Source organism: Brachyhypopomus gauderio, unplaced genomic scaffold (assembly GCF_052324685.1).
Source record: "Brachyhypopomus gauderio isolate BG-103 unplaced genomic scaffold, BGAUD_0.2 sc37, whole genome shotgun sequence".
Taxonomy (NCBI): Eukaryota; Metazoa; Chordata; class Actinopteri; order Gymnotiformes; family Hypopomidae; genus Brachyhypopomus; species Brachyhypopomus gauderio.
Window position 1 is genome coordinate 2,299,383 of NW_027506867.1, and position 19,191 is coordinate 2,318,573.

The window sequence follows — 19,191 nt, forward strand, 5'->3', positions numbered from 1 at the left end:
TCTTTGTATTGTACTGTGAAAATATCAGCACTTTTTATTTGAACATGGAGTTCTACTTATGACTTTTTCAAAGAATATTTATTTCTGGAAAATTGTAGTTTAAAGTATGAATATTTTTGCAGCTAATTTTAACAAATTGAACTGTGCAATAAAGAGGTGTAATTTAAATTTTTTTTATACTTCGTGTTTTCAGTTGCACATGTTTTATCAAGATTTGAGGAGAATACAGATTTAAAAAAGAACACATGTCTATTATTTACATTTAAAATATACCTGCAACATTGGTAAAAAAAAAAAAAAGACTCGAAAGTTTCAGACTTGGGACTTGACTTGACTGTTGCCTGTCTTGACTCGATACTTGACTTGACTTGACTGTCTTTGCTTGAGACTTGACTCGGGACTTGAGGATAAAGACTTGGACTTACTTGAGACTTGCAAAACACTGACTTGGTCCCACCTCTGGTACTTATCAACCACAAGCACTTTAATTGGGTATATTCTGTATATTCTGTGTGTTTGTATTTACTTTTTTTGTATGTTGTGACGTTGTTGCTACCTCTTTTGTTGAGGCTTTCGGTTTTACGCGTGTCTGAGCGGTTGGCCTAAGAGTGTGGGTTGGCGAACATCAGGAAGGACTCCAATGTATATATTCCCAGAAGGTGATTTATTGTGCGACGTGACAAAGGTAAACAAAACACTGTACAACACAAAATTAAACGAAGGTATAAATGTGTACACTATTCACATTTGTTGGTTTTTACTATACTCAAAACCAAAGAATGAAGTCAGCCGCAAGGCTATAACTTCTACGACCCAGTGTGCTAGTCGTTATATCCCGCCCGTCCGGGCCCTGAATCTACTCTCCCATGACTTATACCCTAGGCCCCGCCCAGGCCAAACCATTGTACCGTCCTAGGGGTGTACGTCCCCAGCAACACTTTAATACGTCCATTTCTTACAGGACCTGCAACACACAAAGCATGAACCCCCCTTCCCTCTCGAACCAGTGGATCCTCCTGGCCCAGAGAAAAGGGACCCCTGCTCCAGCCGGCACTCTTCCACTACCCGTCAACCCCACCAGATCTCCGGTCCGTATATTCATTTGTACATTTTAAATTGCACATTAATGTCTCTCTATAGTCCCTTAGGACCACCTTACAAGTTGGTGATGGGGTACGCTGGTCACCACATCACATATGTGCTGTTGGACAAATGAATTTCCCCATTGGGGATTAATAAAGTAAATTGAACTGAATTATTATGAGATACTAAGTCATCATTATGAGATACTATATGGACTTTTTAAAAAATCTTCAAGCGGTGGAAATAGGCTTCCATAGGTGAGTTTAGAGTTAGCCACCATCATTTACTGTTAAGGAATTCAGGCTACTACGAATTAAGCATAAAAAGCATAAATTGAAACAAAAAGGAAGACGAATTAAAAAAGGATTTGTCTTTTGGGGTGGATTTTATTAAAAGCATCTTACAAGATGAACGCACAAGGCAACACCAATAAATGACATTTGAATGACCTGTACAATCAGGTTTTGCAAAACATGCATCAGATACATCACAATGTTATCATCATCAACATTATCATCTTCATTAATGGCATTTACCTTATACATAAAACCATACAGACATATTTTATAATCACACTTAATTCGGTTTTTGGGTTTTCCATTCTCTCAAACCCAAATTAAACTATTAAAATAGAATGTTGGCTACAAAAGAAAGGTGGCACTTGATAATCACTTCTACAGTATGGAAATTTAAAAAACAAAAAGTTAAACAAAAATGCTCCAGATAATCTTCAGTTATCTGAAAGTGTTCAGTTTTCATGTCTAAATCTTTTTTTTCCTTTTTAAAACAATAACTTCTCAGGTGCCACACTACTGGTCCTGGTGGATACAATCCAAACAGAAACTCGAGCCCTATTAAAACGACAGTACAGTCCACTCGATAACATGGCGCTGTGCTACTGGTCAAGGACAAACGGCTATCACGGGCCGCTTCACGCCACAGTAGCTCCTATAATTAATCCACTAGCGCACAGTACACGAGGATTCAATAACATGGAACACTTCCTAAAGAAGAGGGGTCCCCAATTCAGGGAGATTAAACCACAGGCGCAGAAGGAAACACATGCGTTTTATACCGGATATAGTACAGACGCACCACACGTGGATTCCCAACACCAGGGGGCAGCACCAGAGAAGGTTGTCGGTACGTGTGATTTTTCCCAGATGGGATAAACTTCACATTTGGCGCTAAAATAACAGGCTGGGGTAACTTTTCTACGGAACAACATAATATCACATGGTTAAAATCAAAAGAGCAGTGCTGTGAAAGGGTGGGCTCAATTGTTGGCTAATTAATGTCAGGAGTTTGTCACCACCTCAGAGCCAATCTTCTTTGGAATAGGCAGATGAAGTTAGTGTGTTACCCCTAAAAACATGAACCAGAAACAAAACCGCTAATATACCGAGTTCGAGGAGGGAGGGTGGGGTCGTGTAGCCACATTCACGCCATGTCCCCACCTCGAACGCCCTGTACAGCGCTCCATCGCACCATTGCTCTGGCCAACTTTCCCAAAGGCACAGTCATTAAGATTAGCGCCTATCGGAGCAGGTCTGTGGCTACCTGCAACTTAATTGAACACGTTCTAGAATTAAATAGTGGGAATCGTGCAGGTCCATCGGTAGCGTCTGACACAGCATTCTCCTTCATCGCAATCAAGCTAGCTGCCATATGAACTTCCAATGCTAAACTCCTACGACCACTGTAAGCATTACGTTCTCCCCATGAGGTCTACATGAGGAGGACATACGTCTCACTCAGTAAACGCATTAAACCTTCACCAACGACTTCTCTTGTGTATAAAGCAGCCATAAAAGTATGAGTTCACGAGTTATGACACGGCTCTGATTTTGGGACCAGGCTCGGGGTAATGAAAAGCAACAACGTATGCAAACCCCAAACTCTCAGAACAAGTCACATTCACATAAGAACATCTGCTTTAAGCTATGGAAAAAAAGGAAACGTTTTTACAATGCCAGCCAGCACAGATACGCAGTAATTGGGTCAATTAAATAAAATGGGCAGGTTTGAACCTCGGTCTGATTATGTAACCCAATGCCAACACCCAACTAGACCAGGAGCGGTTTCACTGAACCAGTTTAGGAAGTGCCACCAGATGCTGACGAACGTGAAAATGTTTGCACGCCATTCCAAACAGCACTATAGGTGCTGAAAATATGGTAGAACATGGTAAACTATCGCAACGGAAGAAGAAAACAAAGAAAATTAGTTTTCACGCTTCTTAAATTAGCTGTGAAACATCGCCATTAGGCGAAAGCCATGAAACAAACAAATAAAATAACATCCCCACAGAACACAAACTAATTAGTATAGAAAGCAAACAGGGCTACTGCGCACTAGGAGAAATTGTGTTTATGTGAAGGGACAGCATACAGTAGCCATCTTGAGATGCAGTCCTTGGCATATTCACAAAAACAAACAAACAACCAACTGGCAGTTTAGAGTCTTGGTGGACATACGCTTCAGTACTAGGGCAGAGCTGGATCGCGAGGTCATGTCAGTCGCCTTTACAGTCTGTAAATTGTGCGTGCACACAGACAGCCACTCTAGTGTATGTGTGTATAACAGCTGCCAAATTTTCCAGGTTTGCAAAGCCGATTGGGACGACGGTGGATTTGTGACGATGCGTTTCAGCTGCTGCCAAGACTGTGAAGGTCCTAACTGCCTCCGCTAAAGACGTCCATGATCAAACGATGACCCTGTGTTTCTTACTTGTACATCCCACACCTGAGCACGAGCAAAACAACTTCACCTACAACGTCCAAGCAATAGACCCGAGACCGGTTTAAAGACAACAGCCTTTAAAATGGCCTCTCTTTAGCCCAAAATGGGCAGTTTGGATATTGAAACTACTTACGTCTACAGAAATTTCCTGTACAGAATCACACATGTACAGAAACGGCTATTTCCTTGGGGGTCAGTGAAGTGTTATTTCTTAATCAACACATATGTTGAGGTGAATGTAGAAATTCAATATGTTACTTTTTAGCGGAGCCAGCTGAGGTGATTCGGGCATCTGGTCCGGATGTCACCATGGCGCCTCCCTGGTGAGATGGTCCTGGAAGACCCAGAACATGCTGAGGGGATTATATTTCTCATCTGTCCCGGGAAGCCCCCCCCCAGAAGAGCTAGAAGATGTGGCAGGGGAGGGGGAAACCTGGGCCTCTTTGCTTAGGCTACTGCCCCTGCAACCCGGATAAGCATATGAAAATGGATGGACTATTTAAAAACTCCATTGCTAATTACTGTTGGTCTATGGAGTAAAACAACAATTAAAAAATAAGAAATAATTTTAAAAAATTACAAAAAGCTGATCACTGCTAATCAGGCAGTTTCCTATGTTTACTGTGGGACAAGACCAAAGAGTCCAGAAACACAGGGTCACTGGGAAACCTCTCAAACACAAATAAACAAGTACTAGAATCTCTCAGGTAAGTGTGCAGTTGAAAGGAACAGGTCAGGGATGAGTGCACAACCCCTCAAATTAGTTCCTTTGTTCAAAAATATTTTCCATTTCATCGAGGGCATCTCTTTTGGGGGCAGGGTTTGATATCTTTATAGCAGGTCTTTATAGGGATTATTGGGCAAAAAGGCTACTGATAGTGGTGGATGAAGAGGACTAGGCAGAAGAGGGGGTGAAGGAAGTCGGGTTCTCTGAGGCGGAAGGAGAGTCGGGCGCAGAACCCGTGGAGGCAGCAGAACCCGCTCCGGGCTGGCAGAACTCCTTAATAGTGACAGTGAGGTGGTTGGTGGCGACGTCGGTGACGACCACGTTAGCACAGCTGGGCACCCGTTCAGGGTGCCAGTCGGGGTCGCTGCGGTCCGGGATGCTCGCCTCAACCAAAGGGCAGGGGTTGTCGCCCAGCCGGGCGGCCGCGGGGTCAGACGGCCGAGTCCGTCGTTGCAGTTTACGATTGCCACCCTTGGGTGCAGAGGGTATGTTCCGAGCCCTCTCGTCTTCATCCTCTGGTGAAGACGATGATGGAGAGGAAGAGGAGAGGGATGGGGAGGATGGGAGGAAGGGCGCGGGGTCAGATACAGACCCAGGCTTAGCGCTGTTGGGGCAGTTCTGAGGGGCACCAGAGGGTCGGGAGGGGGTTTCTGGACTCAGAACTGGAGGGGAGGATGGGGCAGAGTCTGGCGGGGCCTGTGGTGGAGTGGACTGGATTTGAGACAGAGATGGGGCATCACTTTCAGACCCACTGGAGCTGGAGGGTGAAGGGGGTGGCTGGAACCGCTCCGAGGAACCGCCCGGGCTACAGTTTCTGCCCATGCCTTTGCTCCCAGGGGTAGGTCCTGACCTTCTGCCAGTCTTGACTGAAGCCATGGGGCACGGCTGGAGCCCGAATGGCTGTCCGTACATGGGAAAGCCAGGCCTCTTCATGGGAGGCTGGAAAGGCCTGTAAGGCAGGTCGCCCTGCCTCTTTCCGATGATGCGGTTCCGAGACGGGATCTGTGCCCGCCCTTGGTGCGACTGGGCCGGCCTCCTGCTGGACGCCCCGCCCCCTCCGCCACCGCACTTGTCGATCACCTTTAGGTTGAGGATGATGCGACCTCGCTTCACCTCTCGCGGCTTGACCCTGCGGTTCAGGATGCGCACGGTCTCGGAGAAGGGCGAGACGGGGGGTCGCGAGGCGAAGGAGGAGCCGTCGGGGTTGGCCAAGAGGTCGGGTCGGGGCAGAGGTCGTCGAGACATGCGGTGGCAGCGATGGATGTCTTTCTTCAGCTTGTGGGAGGCGGCCAGGGAGTGCAGCCTCGGGGTCGGAGCCAGGGAGGATGAAGAGGATGAGGATGATGGCAGGTTGGCGGGGGCTACGGATGAGGAGGGAGAGGAGCGAGGAGGGGCTTGACGAGTAGTGGACGCTCGTGTTGATGTCTCTCCTGATTGAGCTCTTGCCTGGGGGAGGGGCAAACATTCAAATAAACATCAAGAATGATGCAAAGCTAAATATTGTGTAAACAGTATTTTAAGAGTGTGACAAACAAAGTGTATTGCATTTTATAGTTTAGATTTTTTTGTCTTTAAAAAAATTTAGATTCTAGTGTTAGAACTGGGTATAATGGCATGTTCACTCTTATAAGTGATTATAAGTGATTACAATGGCATTTCTTCCTTTATGAACTTGCCGGCTGCAGAAATGCCTTACAGTCTCCTTTTGTTAGTCGTGTAAACCAGAAGGTTTACGAAGGAGCAGAGAATCCGTGAACACAACGTTATGGAGCAAAAACCAAGGAAAGGATATGTGAGCAGAGTGCGTTTAAAGCAACACGATCCCTGGGGAGCGTTCGCAAAAGTCAGCTTTTTGTTCAGGAAGAAAACCAGTCAGGTGGAGCAGGGAGAAGGCTGAACCTTGAGGACGAAGGTTTTGGGTTTGGGTCCTCTCTTCTTTGGGCCATGCAGTTCTTGCTCTCGTTCCCTGTGAGGATGGCAAAAGCAGCGTGTCACGATTGTTAAATGATGTTTAACAAAGCATATGGCAAACACGACAGAGAAAGAGAGTGGAGAGGGGGGGGGGGGGGGGGGGGGGTAATGGACACCAGCCCCGTTCCCTGCCCTGCCTTTGAAGTGTGCACTACTTTGAAGTGCACACTACTGTCCTGTAAACAAGGCCATTTTGAGGCTTTTAAGAGGCATATCAGGACATGTGAGAATAACATTTCGAGCAGACACGCCAAGTGGTATTTGTACTACTGCAGGGTTCGCACTACAGCAGGGTTTGTGCTGTACTCTTTCTGAAGGGTGAACACATGAAGCCTTTTTTATTTTTTAAAGGCTGGGATGCTGTAATAATACTACAAGATTTATTATTTTTTTTATATGCCATTGCCTGGTTTTACTTACTCCTCAGAAGTGTGTCACACCTTCCATAGCCTGGCTGCTCAAAGCCACTAAAAAAGCCTGCTCCTGCATAACAATCAGGTGTTGGCATACCTTACATGACTGTTGTAAGAATGCGTGGTGACACATTTAAAAAGGGCCTGTGCAGCACATGAGATTAGCATTTAATCTTTTGTATAATTTCTGTAGGTCACAATTTGCAAATACGTAAAGAGTGAGCAGAATGAGGAACTGTGCTTCACGTTTTTCACACCTTAAAAAAAGTTAGCGCCACTGTATTTACACAACGCACCTCACCGTTTTAATTCATTATCAGCCAGCTGTGTGCAATCAACTCATCTATTTTTCCCATGTGAACATGGAAAAAAAACCCACAAAGCTACAAAGACAGAAATACATACTGAATGCAAGAGGGTTGAAACCACTACGCCATATGAAACAAAACAAATAGTAAGAGAAGGACTGCTGATCTAGGATCAGTTTTGTCTTTCATGTTCAGTTCAGCAGGGAGGGGATCCCACACAAGCTGTCGTATTTTCAAAACGGGTTAAGCACACTGCCAGTGTGAACCTACTTGTGCTCGAAGGCCGAGATGAGCCGTCCGTCCAGAATATTCTCCTCCGGCTCCCAAGTGCTGTGCCTGCGACACATGAGAGCAAAGTCCGTCCACACGGTACTCAAAACGACCGCTTCTAAAGCCATTATATGCATCGTGGATCTTTAAGAATACTCAACTTTGACATTTTAACTGTACTACCATCTTAAAACTAGTTAGTGCCTAAAACTAGTTAGTTAATAATCGAGATGCACTCAGCATTCTTGTTTAAGGTGGATGTTTGCCCAAAGGCAAATTAAATTATCATCACAATGATACAGCAGCATCCACGATGGTTCCTTCAAAACAGACGAAGGTTTCTCTCCGTGCAGTGACGGGAAAGTCCAATAAGCATAAAGTGGTAAATTTAGTTAAGTCCAATGCGACCATCTATGCGTAGTTTTTCAAGGAAAAGTGAGTATATACTGTGTAACATAACAGCCAGTGTCCGCTCCACTTCTACGGAGTATTAACCTCATACTTACTTAAGTGCCCATCCTTTCCATTTAACCAGATACTCAATGTGACCCTAGAAAACAGGGAAGAATGACGGTTATAACGCCAATAGTGTAATAACTACTGAATAACTTTTTGGTGCTGCTACGATGGTTTTAACGGACATCACAACAGTTCGTAGTAATAAATATCCCCGAGGTTTGACCATCTCGTAACCTACTAATCATCATCTTTATCCATAATTGTTGTCGTTTCCCCCCTTACACCACATGTACTATTTCCCTGTAATATATAAGACGCAGATGCCCAACGTGGATTATGGATAGTGGGGCACCACAGAAACGTGAGCTGGTCCGCACACATTGATTCTGATAGGGACGTGTGCCGAACACTTTGTTCCTCGCTGCCCGTGTTTGCGTTAAGGGCGAGCGGTGTGAAAATGTAAGCCCAGTATAGTCACGACTAACGGTCCTGCAAGGCCCACTTCGCGTTTATCATTCACGGCACAGATCTTTGCATTCGTTGGCCAAGCACGGACGGCTGGTAGATGCGCGCACGTAGGCCTCGTCGTGACGGAGCTCGGCACCGCCGGGCCGAACCTCGCTCAAGCAGGGCTGTTGCAAAGGCAAAAAAATCGGGTTTCTCACTTTCCGGACGCGTCGCTTCAGAATAGCCTCCGCGGCGAAAACTCGGTCTCCTATCGCCGACAGCTCCATGACTTCCAGGCGCCGCGCAGGTAATTCGTCCCCGGTGTTTAGCGGCAGCACCGCTACGCGAACCCCTGACAGCGACGAACCCGGGGAGGGAAAGCGGCCGTCACGTGTTTGGGGTCAAAACCCCTCGGTAGTCAAGAGCGGTCCAAGGCCCGAGAAAAAACTGATGATAATTAAGATTCACATGAATTGGGTGAACGGAGTAACATTAGGGTTTTTTTCTGCTACCTAGTTTTTCGTTAAAAAAATTATATCTAATATATGCATTGAATTTAAGTGCTTCAAACCAAAACCGACTATGCACTTGTACTATGCAGCTTGTGTCGCGTTTTGCACAGGCTAACTAAAGGTTATGATTTGATCCTGGTGTGTAGATAGAGACATCAGTGGTTTATGATCACGCTAAAGTAAGCTAACGTTAGAGGACTCTTATTGTGACAACGCTGAAGATGCTTCTTCTCGATCCCGCCTTCCCACTTGAAAGCGCCGTTCATTGGCGGAATCTGTCGACGGACTGCTCGGTTCTGCTCGTCCCATTGGTTGAGCCAGCGCGTTACGCAACGCCGGCTGAAGCGAGTGATTGGTGAGGCGACGATCCGTCAAACGTCCGTGTGGTCGGGGTCGTTCGTCAGATAATCTGGAGAGGACTACGGTTGACGCGCACGGATTATCGTCAAGGTAAAACGATTAGGAGGATAATAAAACGCTTTACGCTTACCGGATTTAGGTAGGAATTAAAATAAATTAAGAGGTGCCCTCTTTTCGCGAGATGTCATGGTCCAAGAGTTTAAAGCCACGCATGAACTGGCTGAGAATCACAACATTAACCGCTTATTTACAACTACAGAGTCACGAGTTATGTCGAGTTATGGATTGTAGGAATTTAATGTTATTTCGTTTTTGGACTGTACACGTTGCACCACGTAGGCGAACTTGTTACTCAGCTATCTTGCTAGCAGTTTCGGTATCCAGTTTTGGCTTGGGATGTTTCTTTAAAGGCGACGCCTAATGTTGCCATGAGAATGAAACCTGCCTGTTAGTTACAGTGGGAAATGTTAGTAGGCAGAGTGGCTCCTAGCTGTGGCTTGTTCTGCATGAATGTCCCTGTTGGCTATAATATTTCAGCTATTCTTGGCAATTCTATGTGCAACTGAAGTTTGCAGTAGTAGGGTTTACCTTGTACAGTGGAAGAATACCCTACATTTCTAACTTTAAAACAAATCTATTTTCCATAATCTATCTAGAAGTCCAGACCAGTGTGCAAGAGTTCAGTTAAATAGTTAATAGAAGCATAAAGTCAATCCTAATCACAGCTCTTTAATATGTTGGTGCTACAGATGTCTGGAGGCTAATCTGCTCATCTCCTTCACCTCCCCTGATCGTTCCTGCTTCCTCAATCCAGGTCAGAATGCAGTTCCTGGGCCGTATTTTGGACACCGTGAGCTCAGTGTCCAGCCTGTTCAGCAACCCCTACCGCGTGCGGGACGTCCCGCTGTCGGAGTATGGCAGCTGGGTGAGGCTGAAACGGGAGGGTCAGTTGCTGCTGTATAGAAATATGTCCTGCCAGTCGTGGGACTGCGTGCTCCTGGTACCAGACAGCCCGTCCATGGCTCTGAGGTGAGTACCATGGCAAGCTTTGGATCAGTGGTGAGATTGAGGTCTGGAATGCTCTAGAATATGATGTGGCCTTCATCGTCGTCAGCATTCTTTTTTAGTGCTTTCAGCTGTTTTGAGTGGGTGAAAATTAAATCTTGTTTTTACTTATGCAATACATTTCAGCCTCAGCTTAACAGTTGGGCAGTTGTTTGTTGCGTGGCTGGGTGATGTTTCACACAAGTATCAGAGAGGCTGTGTGAACACACGCGCTCCTCAGAGAGGCTGTGTGAACATGTACACACTCTACAGAGAAGCTGTGTGAACATGCACACATTTCCAGAGAGGCCATGTGACCACACATGGAGTGAAATCTTTGCTTGACTTGCACGTTCTTTTGAACCTGTACCCGTTTCCTTTAGAGTCTTTGTGAAAATACATTTGTTCTGGGATGATTTTTTTTTGTCAGGTCCACAGATTTGGTCACGTTGGACATCATGGGATCTGACCCTAGATCAGCATCTTCCTACACGTTTGGTTTTGTTTTGTCATGATGTGGTCAGCCCAGAGTTGCTTTGTGTCATGCTGCTTCCACAAAAGCTCCCTGTTCCCTCAGTGTCGGGGCTGTATGGAGCTTCTTGTTCAGGACGTGTTCTGTGAGAGTCCCTGACTGATCCATTTTTTTCCTTTCTGTTGTCTTCGAAGGGCATGTATTGTGGGAAATTTTTTTATTCTGGCTGTAAGACAACTTATAAAAGATTAGGGTGTCTGAGAATAGTTTAAGCAGATTAGGTAAATTAAATAAGGGTTTGTTTGTCTTGGGTTTGTTATACATTGCAGTACATTTGATCATACGCTGGATTTAGTGACACGTTTTTCCAAAGTGTGTATTGTGGAGCATGAGAACTAATGTTGGAGTGAGCTTGGTTCTGTTTCCTTTGTGATAAAATTAAGACACTTTGTCATGGCTCATTTCATCCCTTTGTCATTTTCATTCCTCTCCCTTCTCCACTTCCTGAATTCTCTCAGGTTGTTCCAGGTGGCATCAGAGGCAGATGCCATGAACTGGTTTCCTCAGTACGCCCTTAAGCTCCGCCCGTTTTATGAGACGCTCCGTCCACCACTTAAACCAGAGACACTTCAGCCAATAGTAGATTGCCTGCGGAACCACCCAGACTGGAGCTCCGCCCACATCTCTGTGGACATTGGCCTGCGGGACTGCTTGAAGCACAACTATATCTTGGGGTGAGTATTGAAAGAGCACAGAGAGTTCAAAGGTTAAATTGACAAACACATCATACTACATTGAAATCTAACTAACTTTATCTAGCTAGCTATCAATCATTGAGCTATACCAGGGACAGACATGTATCTTCGGTGTAAAAAAAAAGCATCATTATAGCATCGCTTTGAGGTAGACACAAGTTAGTTAAAGTTGTTTTAATTCTGCGCATGAATATGACACATATGTGACGTACACTATATTGCCAAAAGTATTTGCTCACCCGTACAAATTATCGGAGTCAGGTGTTCCAATCACTTCCATGGTCACAAGTGTATAAAATTGGAATGGAAGTGTTTGGGAACGACAACAACGGCCATGAAGTGGTAGGCCACGTAAACTGAGCAGGGTCAGCGGATGCTGAAGTGTAAAGTGCAAAGAGGTCTGCAGAGTCAATCACTACAGACATCCAAACTTCATGTGGCCTTCAGATTAGCTCAAGATCAGTACGCAGAGAGCTTCATGGAATGGGTTTCCATGGTCGAGCAGCTGCATCCTAGCCATACATGCAATACACACCAAGTGCAATGCAAAGCGTCGGATGCAGTGGTGTAAAGCACGCCACCACTGGACTCTAGAGCACTGAAGGCACGTTCTCTGTAGTAACGAATTACACTTCTCCATCTGGCAATCTGATGGATGAGTCTGGGTTTGGAGCTGGCCCCTTCCTCTTCCAGAATGACTGTACACCAGTGCACAAAGCAAGGTCCATAAAGACATGGATGACAGAGTCTGGTGTGGATGAACTTGACTGGCCTGCACAGAGTCCTGACCTCAACCTGAAAGAACACCTTTGAGAGGCACTAGAATAGAGACTGAGAGCCAGGCCTTCTCGTCCTACATCGGTATGTGACCTCACAAATGCGCTTCTGGAAGAATGGCCAAAAATCCCCATAAACACACTCCTAAACCTTGTGGACAGCCTTCCCAGAAGAGTTGAAGCTGCTCCAGCTGCAAAGGGTGGACCAACATCATATTGAACCCTATGAATTAGGAATGGGATGTCACTTAAGCTCGTGAGTCAAGGAAGGTGAGCGAATACTTTTGGCAGTACAGGGTATGTGCTTGTGTGATGATAATGCAGTAATTGTCATCTCTCACAGACCCTGCATGTAGGAGAGATTCTAGTAACAAGTTTTAATAACACGCTCATGTTGGCTTAAAAGAAGAGTGACCTCTGGGAGCAATTAGTGTGCGCAAGTGACTCTTCTTCTTCAAATCCTGAACGCCTCGGTTGGACTTTTCCCTCCTGGAGTTCTGGACACCCTCTCTCACCCTATCACACATTGACAGCTTTACTGTCTGTATCTGTCCAAGCTGACGTTTTCAGTCTATGGTGACTGATGCCCCTTTTTTGACTGTTCTGTTGCCTCTGGCTTTGCACAATGTTGTGATAAAGCTAGGCTTGCCTAATTGTCTTCTTTTAAGAAATCAATATGTTATAAAATGCAAAGTTTCCTTTATCCACCAGTTAAAATAGCATATTATGGACACTATTGAGGCTGGTACTGCAATTTCTAACTGGCACCACAACTGTCATGAGATTGAATCAATGAAACCATAGAAAGAATGAAATGCACACGAGAAAAATGTTTGAACAGTGACGCTCCACTGGTTTGCTAACTGTGGACTCGCCGCTGCCCCCTGTCTGCAGACAGATAAACGCGCGGGACTCGCAGGGCCAGACGCCGCTGCACCTGGCGTGTGAGCGCAGCGATGTGGGCTGCGTGCGGGAGCTGCTGGAGGAGTGCCAGGCTCGCACCGACATCAAGGACAAGACCGGGAACACGCCCATGCACTGTGCCGCCAAGCAGGACTCCGCCGCCATCGTGGAGGTGGGCGTGGTGTCATAGTAGTGGGTGTGACATCATAGTAGTGGGTGTGGCATCATGGAGGTGCTAGACCAGCTTGAAGGTTTATGTAGGAAAGTCTACACTGACAATCAGGGGACAATCTTTATCCAAGGGAAATAATTTATGTTTCTTCACGCCAAACACTATTGTTTTTATTTCTTATTTGGGTCCAAGTCTTAAGTAGGAGACCCTCCCACCCATAATTCAAACCATGAATTCAGTTGGTAACCACTAATTGGCAGTAAGAGCTACTTTGCTAACTGTGGTATGCTAACACACTGTGCTAACACATTGTTAGAAATGTGAGAGGTGCTCCAGGCTCGTCGTCATTAGCCATGTTAGCTTGTGGGAGAAGTTTGTTAAAGTTGCCTCAGGGTGTGTTTTTGTGTTGTAGGTGTTGTGCTCTCAGCTGTGCGCGGGGATCAATGAGCTCAACGTTGCTGGGGAAACACCACTGCATGTGGCTTGCCGGCTGGGAAAGGCGGAGTCGGCCGTTGCGCTGATCGGAGGCGGGGCCTTCTGTGATGTTGTCGGGGGCAACGGCTATCCAATCCACACAGCTATGAAGTACAGCCAGAGGAGGTGAGGGGAGAGAAGCTGTGTCCACCACACGTTAACACATTACACGTACTGGAATTCAGCACCACACACACAACACTCTCTGGGTCGGGAGTGTGAGTCCTTGCCTCAAGTGGAGGAGGTCAAGTATCTCAGGTTCTTGTTCACGAGTGAGGGAAAGATGGAACGAGAGATTGTCAGGTGGATCATTGCGGCGTCCGCAGTGTTGCGGACACTGTACCGGTGTGGCAAAGCTCCCGATTCATTGGTCACTACATTCTAACTTTTACCTATGGTCACCAGCTCTGGGTTGTGACCGAAAGAATGAGATCGCGATTACAAGCGGCTGAAATTAGTTTTTTTAGTTTTTGGACCCGGATACAGCATTCAGTACATCCTGAAAAATGGTTTCAGTAGTTGAAGGTTAAATTCTGAATTCAGAACTGACCATGTCATAAATAATAATTGTTTATAGTTAGATTAGCATTATATTAGGACATCTAAGCTGTACTAGGATTATACAATACATCCAAGTTTTCATGGTTGGCAGTTAGCTTACAAACATGGTTTGAACAAACTGCTACAATTTTGTTAAGGTAAAAATAACCAGAAACCAAATAGAAGGACTGCCTTTAGCTAACAGTGTAATGATCCAACAGGCCTTTAGGTCAGGAAAACTTCAGATAGTATCGGGAGGTGAGTATCCACTAGCTATGTGTAGTAAGCGTTCTGACCTGGTTAGCTTTCTAGTTTATCAGGAAACACCTTTATCTTCCAGTCATACAGTCACAATCTGCTGTTTTTCAGTGCAGTATTTTCTGACATGATATGCTGGTAGAGTAGTATTGCTCTGACATTATTAACTATTAATAACTACTATAGTCTCTTATTAATTATTAATAGCTAGTATGGACTCTTATTAACTATTAATAACGTATGGACTATTATAAACTATTTAATAACTATTGTGGACTATTATCAACTATTATAAACTATTATGGACCATTAACTATTATTTGTATTAGCATCTCTTGTGTCAGTGTTGACATCTAGCTGTATAGCTGAGATCCTTTTGACCAAATTAGGCCACAGATAAAATCCCCTGAAACAGACCTTTTTGTCTCAGATGTGCTTGAGACAAGACGGGTAGGCTACTAGCTAAATATGGGTACTAGTTAAATGCGGGTAGTTAAATGTGGATATGTACCACAACAGTGCATTCATCACTTAAACGATGGCAGTTTTTGTCCCTTATTCACATATTCTCTCTCTCTCTCTCTCTCTCTCTCTCTCTCTCTCTCTCTCTCTCTCTCTCTCTCTCTCTCTCTCTCTCTCTCTCTCTCTCTCTCTCTCTCTCTCTCTCTCTCTCTCTCTCTCTCTCTCCTCTCCCTCTCCCTCTCCCTCTCCCTCTAGCTGTGCTGAGGCAGTTCTGGCTGCTGACCCAGGGCAGCTGCAGACGGAGGACCCCGTGTATGGGGGAACTCCTCTCCACTGGGCCAAGACTGCTGAGGTCAGCACCCGTGCACACACAGTACCCATCACCCATACACACACAGTACCCATCACCCATACACACACAGTACCCATCACCCATACACACACAGTCCCCATCACCCATACACACACAGTCCCCATCATCCATGCCCAGATTAAGCTATTCCTTTCTAAAGTATGTGGAAACTAAAAAAAAAAAACAAAAGAAGGCAAAAAAACCAACACAAAGCTGAATAGGTTGGCACGCAGGAGTAGTTTACATTGGGTCAGGTGCTTATTTAAAGCCGCACTATGTAAAACTTGTTTGTTATAATTGAAAGCAGTTGAATTACAGAATCAAGAGGAAAAAATATCTGGTATCTGAATATTGAAAATATTGAAAAGTCCTGGTCAGATTGGCGAGAGATTTTCAGACAACATCAGATGTCTATATAATTAATATCACACGCCCAGACTCGAAAACAAGGTCCGGCTTGATGAGGTGGTTACCTGGGTAATATTAATGGAAGACTCACGGTGCTGATCTCTACAGCACTGAAAGTACTAATGGAAGAAGAGATTAATTGCTGAATGCGATGCGGAGTTGACTTTTTATTGCTGAACTGTTTGTATTTATGCTTGGTGGATGTTGCATTGAGTGTAATATATTTGTCTATTACTTTAAATTGCAATTCACAGTTCTCCCAGGCCATGTGGGGGGGGGTTCATAATTTGCCCTGTTGCCACCTGATTATCATCCACAGATGGCCCGTGTTCTGCTGGACCGCGACTGCAACGTGAACTACCTGAGCAAGACCGGCGAGAGCCCGCTGCACATTCTCACCAAGAGGGGGCGGTTCGAGGCCGCCATGACACTTTTGACCCACGGCGCCAACCCGAATGTCAAGGGCGAGGGTGGCAACACGGCACTGCACCTGGCCATGAAGGTACGCCGCGGGGCGTGCAAGAAAGAGGCGGAGCTGGCTGTGGTGGTTATTTAAATGAAAGGGGGGGGGGGGGGGTGTCGCGGTGGTGGGATTGACCTCCGCGTGTTTGTGCAGTCGGACAACATGGATCTGATAAAAGTCCTGATGGTGTTCGGAGCAGATGTGGAGGCCCACAACGATCTGGGAGAGACCCCGGGGCTCATCGCCGCCCGCACCAGCAAGGGTGAGGGGGGGGGGGTTGCATGGGAGAGCAGGGGGGAGGAGCAGTGTTGGGAACGTTACTTTAAAAAAGTAATTAGTTATAGTTACTCACTACTTGTTCAAAAAAGTAACTGAGTTAGTAACTGAATCAAATCAAATCAAATATATTTGTATAGCGCTTTTCACAACATATGTTGTCACAAATTACTTGAATTTATTTGAATTAATTGAATTACTCTATAATAAAAGTAACTCGTTACCAGAGAAAGTGACTATTTGCATTACATAAAATAAAAGTTATATGCCAATAAATAAGGATTTTTTGAAAAAGCAGTTTTCACAGTCAGTTGAAATGAGTAGATCAGAAAGATGTTAAACTTTTGATATTTATTGCACATCAACAGACCAGTGCATTACTGTTAGTATATCAATATATAGTAACGCATCGCTTTTAATGACCAGTAACGTCAACGGCGTTGTAACGACAGGAAAAGTAATTAATTATATTATCCCGTTACTGACAAAATGATGCCGTTACCTAACGTCGTTATTTTTAACGGCGTTATTCGCAACACTGGGGAGGAGTCAGTGAGAGGTGGGTGGGGCATTGAAGGGGGAGAAGTGAGTGAGAGGGGGGTGGGGCAAGATTTACGGATGTGTGGAGAGAAAAAAAACACAGGCAGGTTCTTAGCAGGAGCTACAAAGACTCTTAGCAGGGAACAAGTTTCATCTTTCATTAATACTAGAAGTTCAGGAAACTTTCATGATTTTCTATTTTGGCATGCGACAATGAGAATGGGAACTAACATCATTTTGCTGTATTTATTCCAGACTTTAAATATCGTAACCATTTACTGCTGATGGAGCTTGTTTGTCAGACATATGAACTCATTTGATGCATGAATGACCTCACACAGTTTCATGCTTGTGAAATGGTCACTTTCATGGGGTTTCCAAGCTCTGATTATATGAACAATTAAATGTTTTTCTATCAAATCAATTAAAAAACTTAATTTTACTGTTATTCAGTGGAAAGGTAACTCTTGGCAACCCCGTGTTTCAGTTTTTGCAAGCATGTATTTGTATATATCTTTGTGTGCATGTGTGTGTGCATGTTTTGAACTTTTAACCCATTGCTTGCATTTAAGGCCCCAACCGTAAAGTGCTGCTAAAGATGCTCTGTAGTGTAGGGGTGGAACGATGTCACCCACCCTCCCCCGACATCCTGCTAGCCAGCACTAGGAGAGCTCCGCCTCTTGCTCTAGGTAATGCCACGCCCCTCAGCGCCTCTGTCCCCCTGGAACCGTTCTGCTGTCTACCTTCTCTTATACCTGCTGCTTTAGGACTTTTATTATGGCAGAGCACATATCCCCACACAAAGCAGCACATCTCACCCAAAAGTCCCTTTAATCACTTACCTATTGATACAGAAAAGAGTAACTGTTTTTTAGTGGCTTCAAGGTAGGGAAACATATTATTTTGATTCTTTTTTCTTTTCTTTTTCATGTTTCTATGCCTCTTGGCTTCAGATCTGGATCAATATTCCCTTTTGTATGTTTTGTTTCCCAGACGTGCTCATCTTAACTCAACCCTCACACTTGCTCCGCAGAACACATTTCTTCTGTTTAGACTGAAGTAATGCTGGCCGCGATCTGATTGGTCAATTTTGCAATTGTGCCTTGGCAGGGTTCGATGACCTCATTCACGCCGCGGCCGCCATATCCGCCATAAGCAGAGGGGTTGTGGAAGCGGACGGCCGCAAAGCAGGAAACAGGATGTGTGTAGCTGTCTTTACCTCACAGGGACATTCAGGCACAGAAACGTCTCGCACGTCTCACGTGGCGTCAGTGCAAAGCATGCTGCACCTACTGTAGTAATAGAGAAATGTGAATTAATGCTAAAATTCATGTAAATGAGTGATGTATAACAAGATCATTGATGTAAGAGATACACTATATTGCCAAGAGTATTCACTCACCTTCCTTGACTCACTTACGAGCTTAAGTGACATCCCATTCCTAATCCTTAGGGTTCAATATGACGTTGGTCCACCTTTTGCAGCTAGAACAGCTTCAACTGTACTGGGAAGGCTGTCCACAAGGTTTAGTGGGTGCTTAATTTTATACACCCATGGCCATGGAAGTGATTGGAACACCTGATTACAATAATTTGGATGGGTCAAAGAATAATTTTGGCAATATAGTGTATGTAAATAATGTAATTATAAAAACAACTCCTCTAGATTCTCTCGTCCTTCAACGTCTCTCTTCTTGGTGTCTTTCTCTGTCCCCTCATCCTCTCGTCTCCCAGTGTCTCTAGAACGGACAGGTTGCTGTGTCTGGACGGTGGAGGTATCAAGGGTCTGGTGCTGATCCAGATGCTGATAGCCCTGGAGAAGGAGGCGGGGCGTCCAGTCAGGGAGCTATTTGATTGGGTGGCTGGAACCAGCACTGGCGGCATTCTGGCTCTGGCTATAGTACATGGTGTGTGTGTGTGTGTGTGTGTGTGTGTGTATGTGTGTGTGTGCCTGTGTAAGTGTGGTCAGGGTGTGTGTGTGTGTAAGTGTGGTCTGGGTGTGTG

At 45.2% G+C, this 19,191-nt stretch overlaps 2 protein-coding genes across 5 annotated transcripts in view; one reads left to right on the forward strand and one right to left on the reverse strand.

Moving 5' to 3' along the window:
• Nucleotides 1-1,434: 1,434 nt before the first annotated feature.
• Nucleotides 1,435-9,113, reverse strand: cbx6a (chromobox homolog 6a). Its single transcript, XM_076985052.1, has 5 exons — nucleotides 8,639-9,113; nucleotides 8,021-8,064; nucleotides 7,515-7,580; nucleotides 6,452-6,518; nucleotides 1,435-5,998 (listed from the first exon to the last, which is right to left on the reverse strand). The coding sequence occupies exons 1-5, from the start codon at nucleotides 8,705-8,707 to the stop codon at nucleotides 4,721-4,723; spliced, it is 1,524 nt and encodes a 507-aa protein (XP_076841167.1). The 5' UTR covers nucleotides 8,708-9,113; the 3' UTR covers nucleotides 1,435-4,720.
• Nucleotides 8,384-19,191, forward strand: part of pla2g6 (phospholipase A2, group VI (cytosolic, calcium-independent)) — an 18,997-nt gene continuing 8,189 nt past the window's right edge. Inside the window, exons 1-12 of one of the 4 annotated variants that reach the window (XM_076985047.1) lie at nucleotides 8,384-8,727; nucleotides 9,189-9,431; nucleotides 10,107-10,321; nucleotides 11,327-11,542; nucleotides 13,234-13,414; nucleotides 13,827-14,014; nucleotides 15,404-15,500; nucleotides 16,228-16,410; nucleotides 16,525-16,633; nucleotides 17,760-17,876; nucleotides 18,298-18,388; nucleotides 18,922-19,094. In XM_076985047.1, the coding sequence (XP_076841162.1) occupies nucleotides 10,113-10,321; nucleotides 11,327-11,542; nucleotides 13,234-13,414; nucleotides 13,827-14,014; nucleotides 15,404-15,500; nucleotides 16,228-16,410; nucleotides 16,525-16,633; nucleotides 17,760-17,876; nucleotides 18,298-18,388; nucleotides 18,922-19,094 (1,564 nt within the window). In that variant the 5' untranslated portion in view covers nucleotides 8,384-8,727; nucleotides 9,189-9,431; nucleotides 10,107-10,112. The remainder of the gene's footprint in view (nucleotides 8,728-9,188; nucleotides 9,432-10,106; nucleotides 10,322-11,326; nucleotides 11,543-13,233; nucleotides 13,415-13,826; nucleotides 14,015-15,403; nucleotides 15,501-16,227; nucleotides 16,411-16,524; nucleotides 16,634-17,759; nucleotides 17,877-18,297; nucleotides 18,389-18,921; nucleotides 19,095-19,191) is intronic. The other 3 variants (XM_076985046.1, XM_076985049.1, XM_076985050.1) reach the window with 3 other exon arrangements.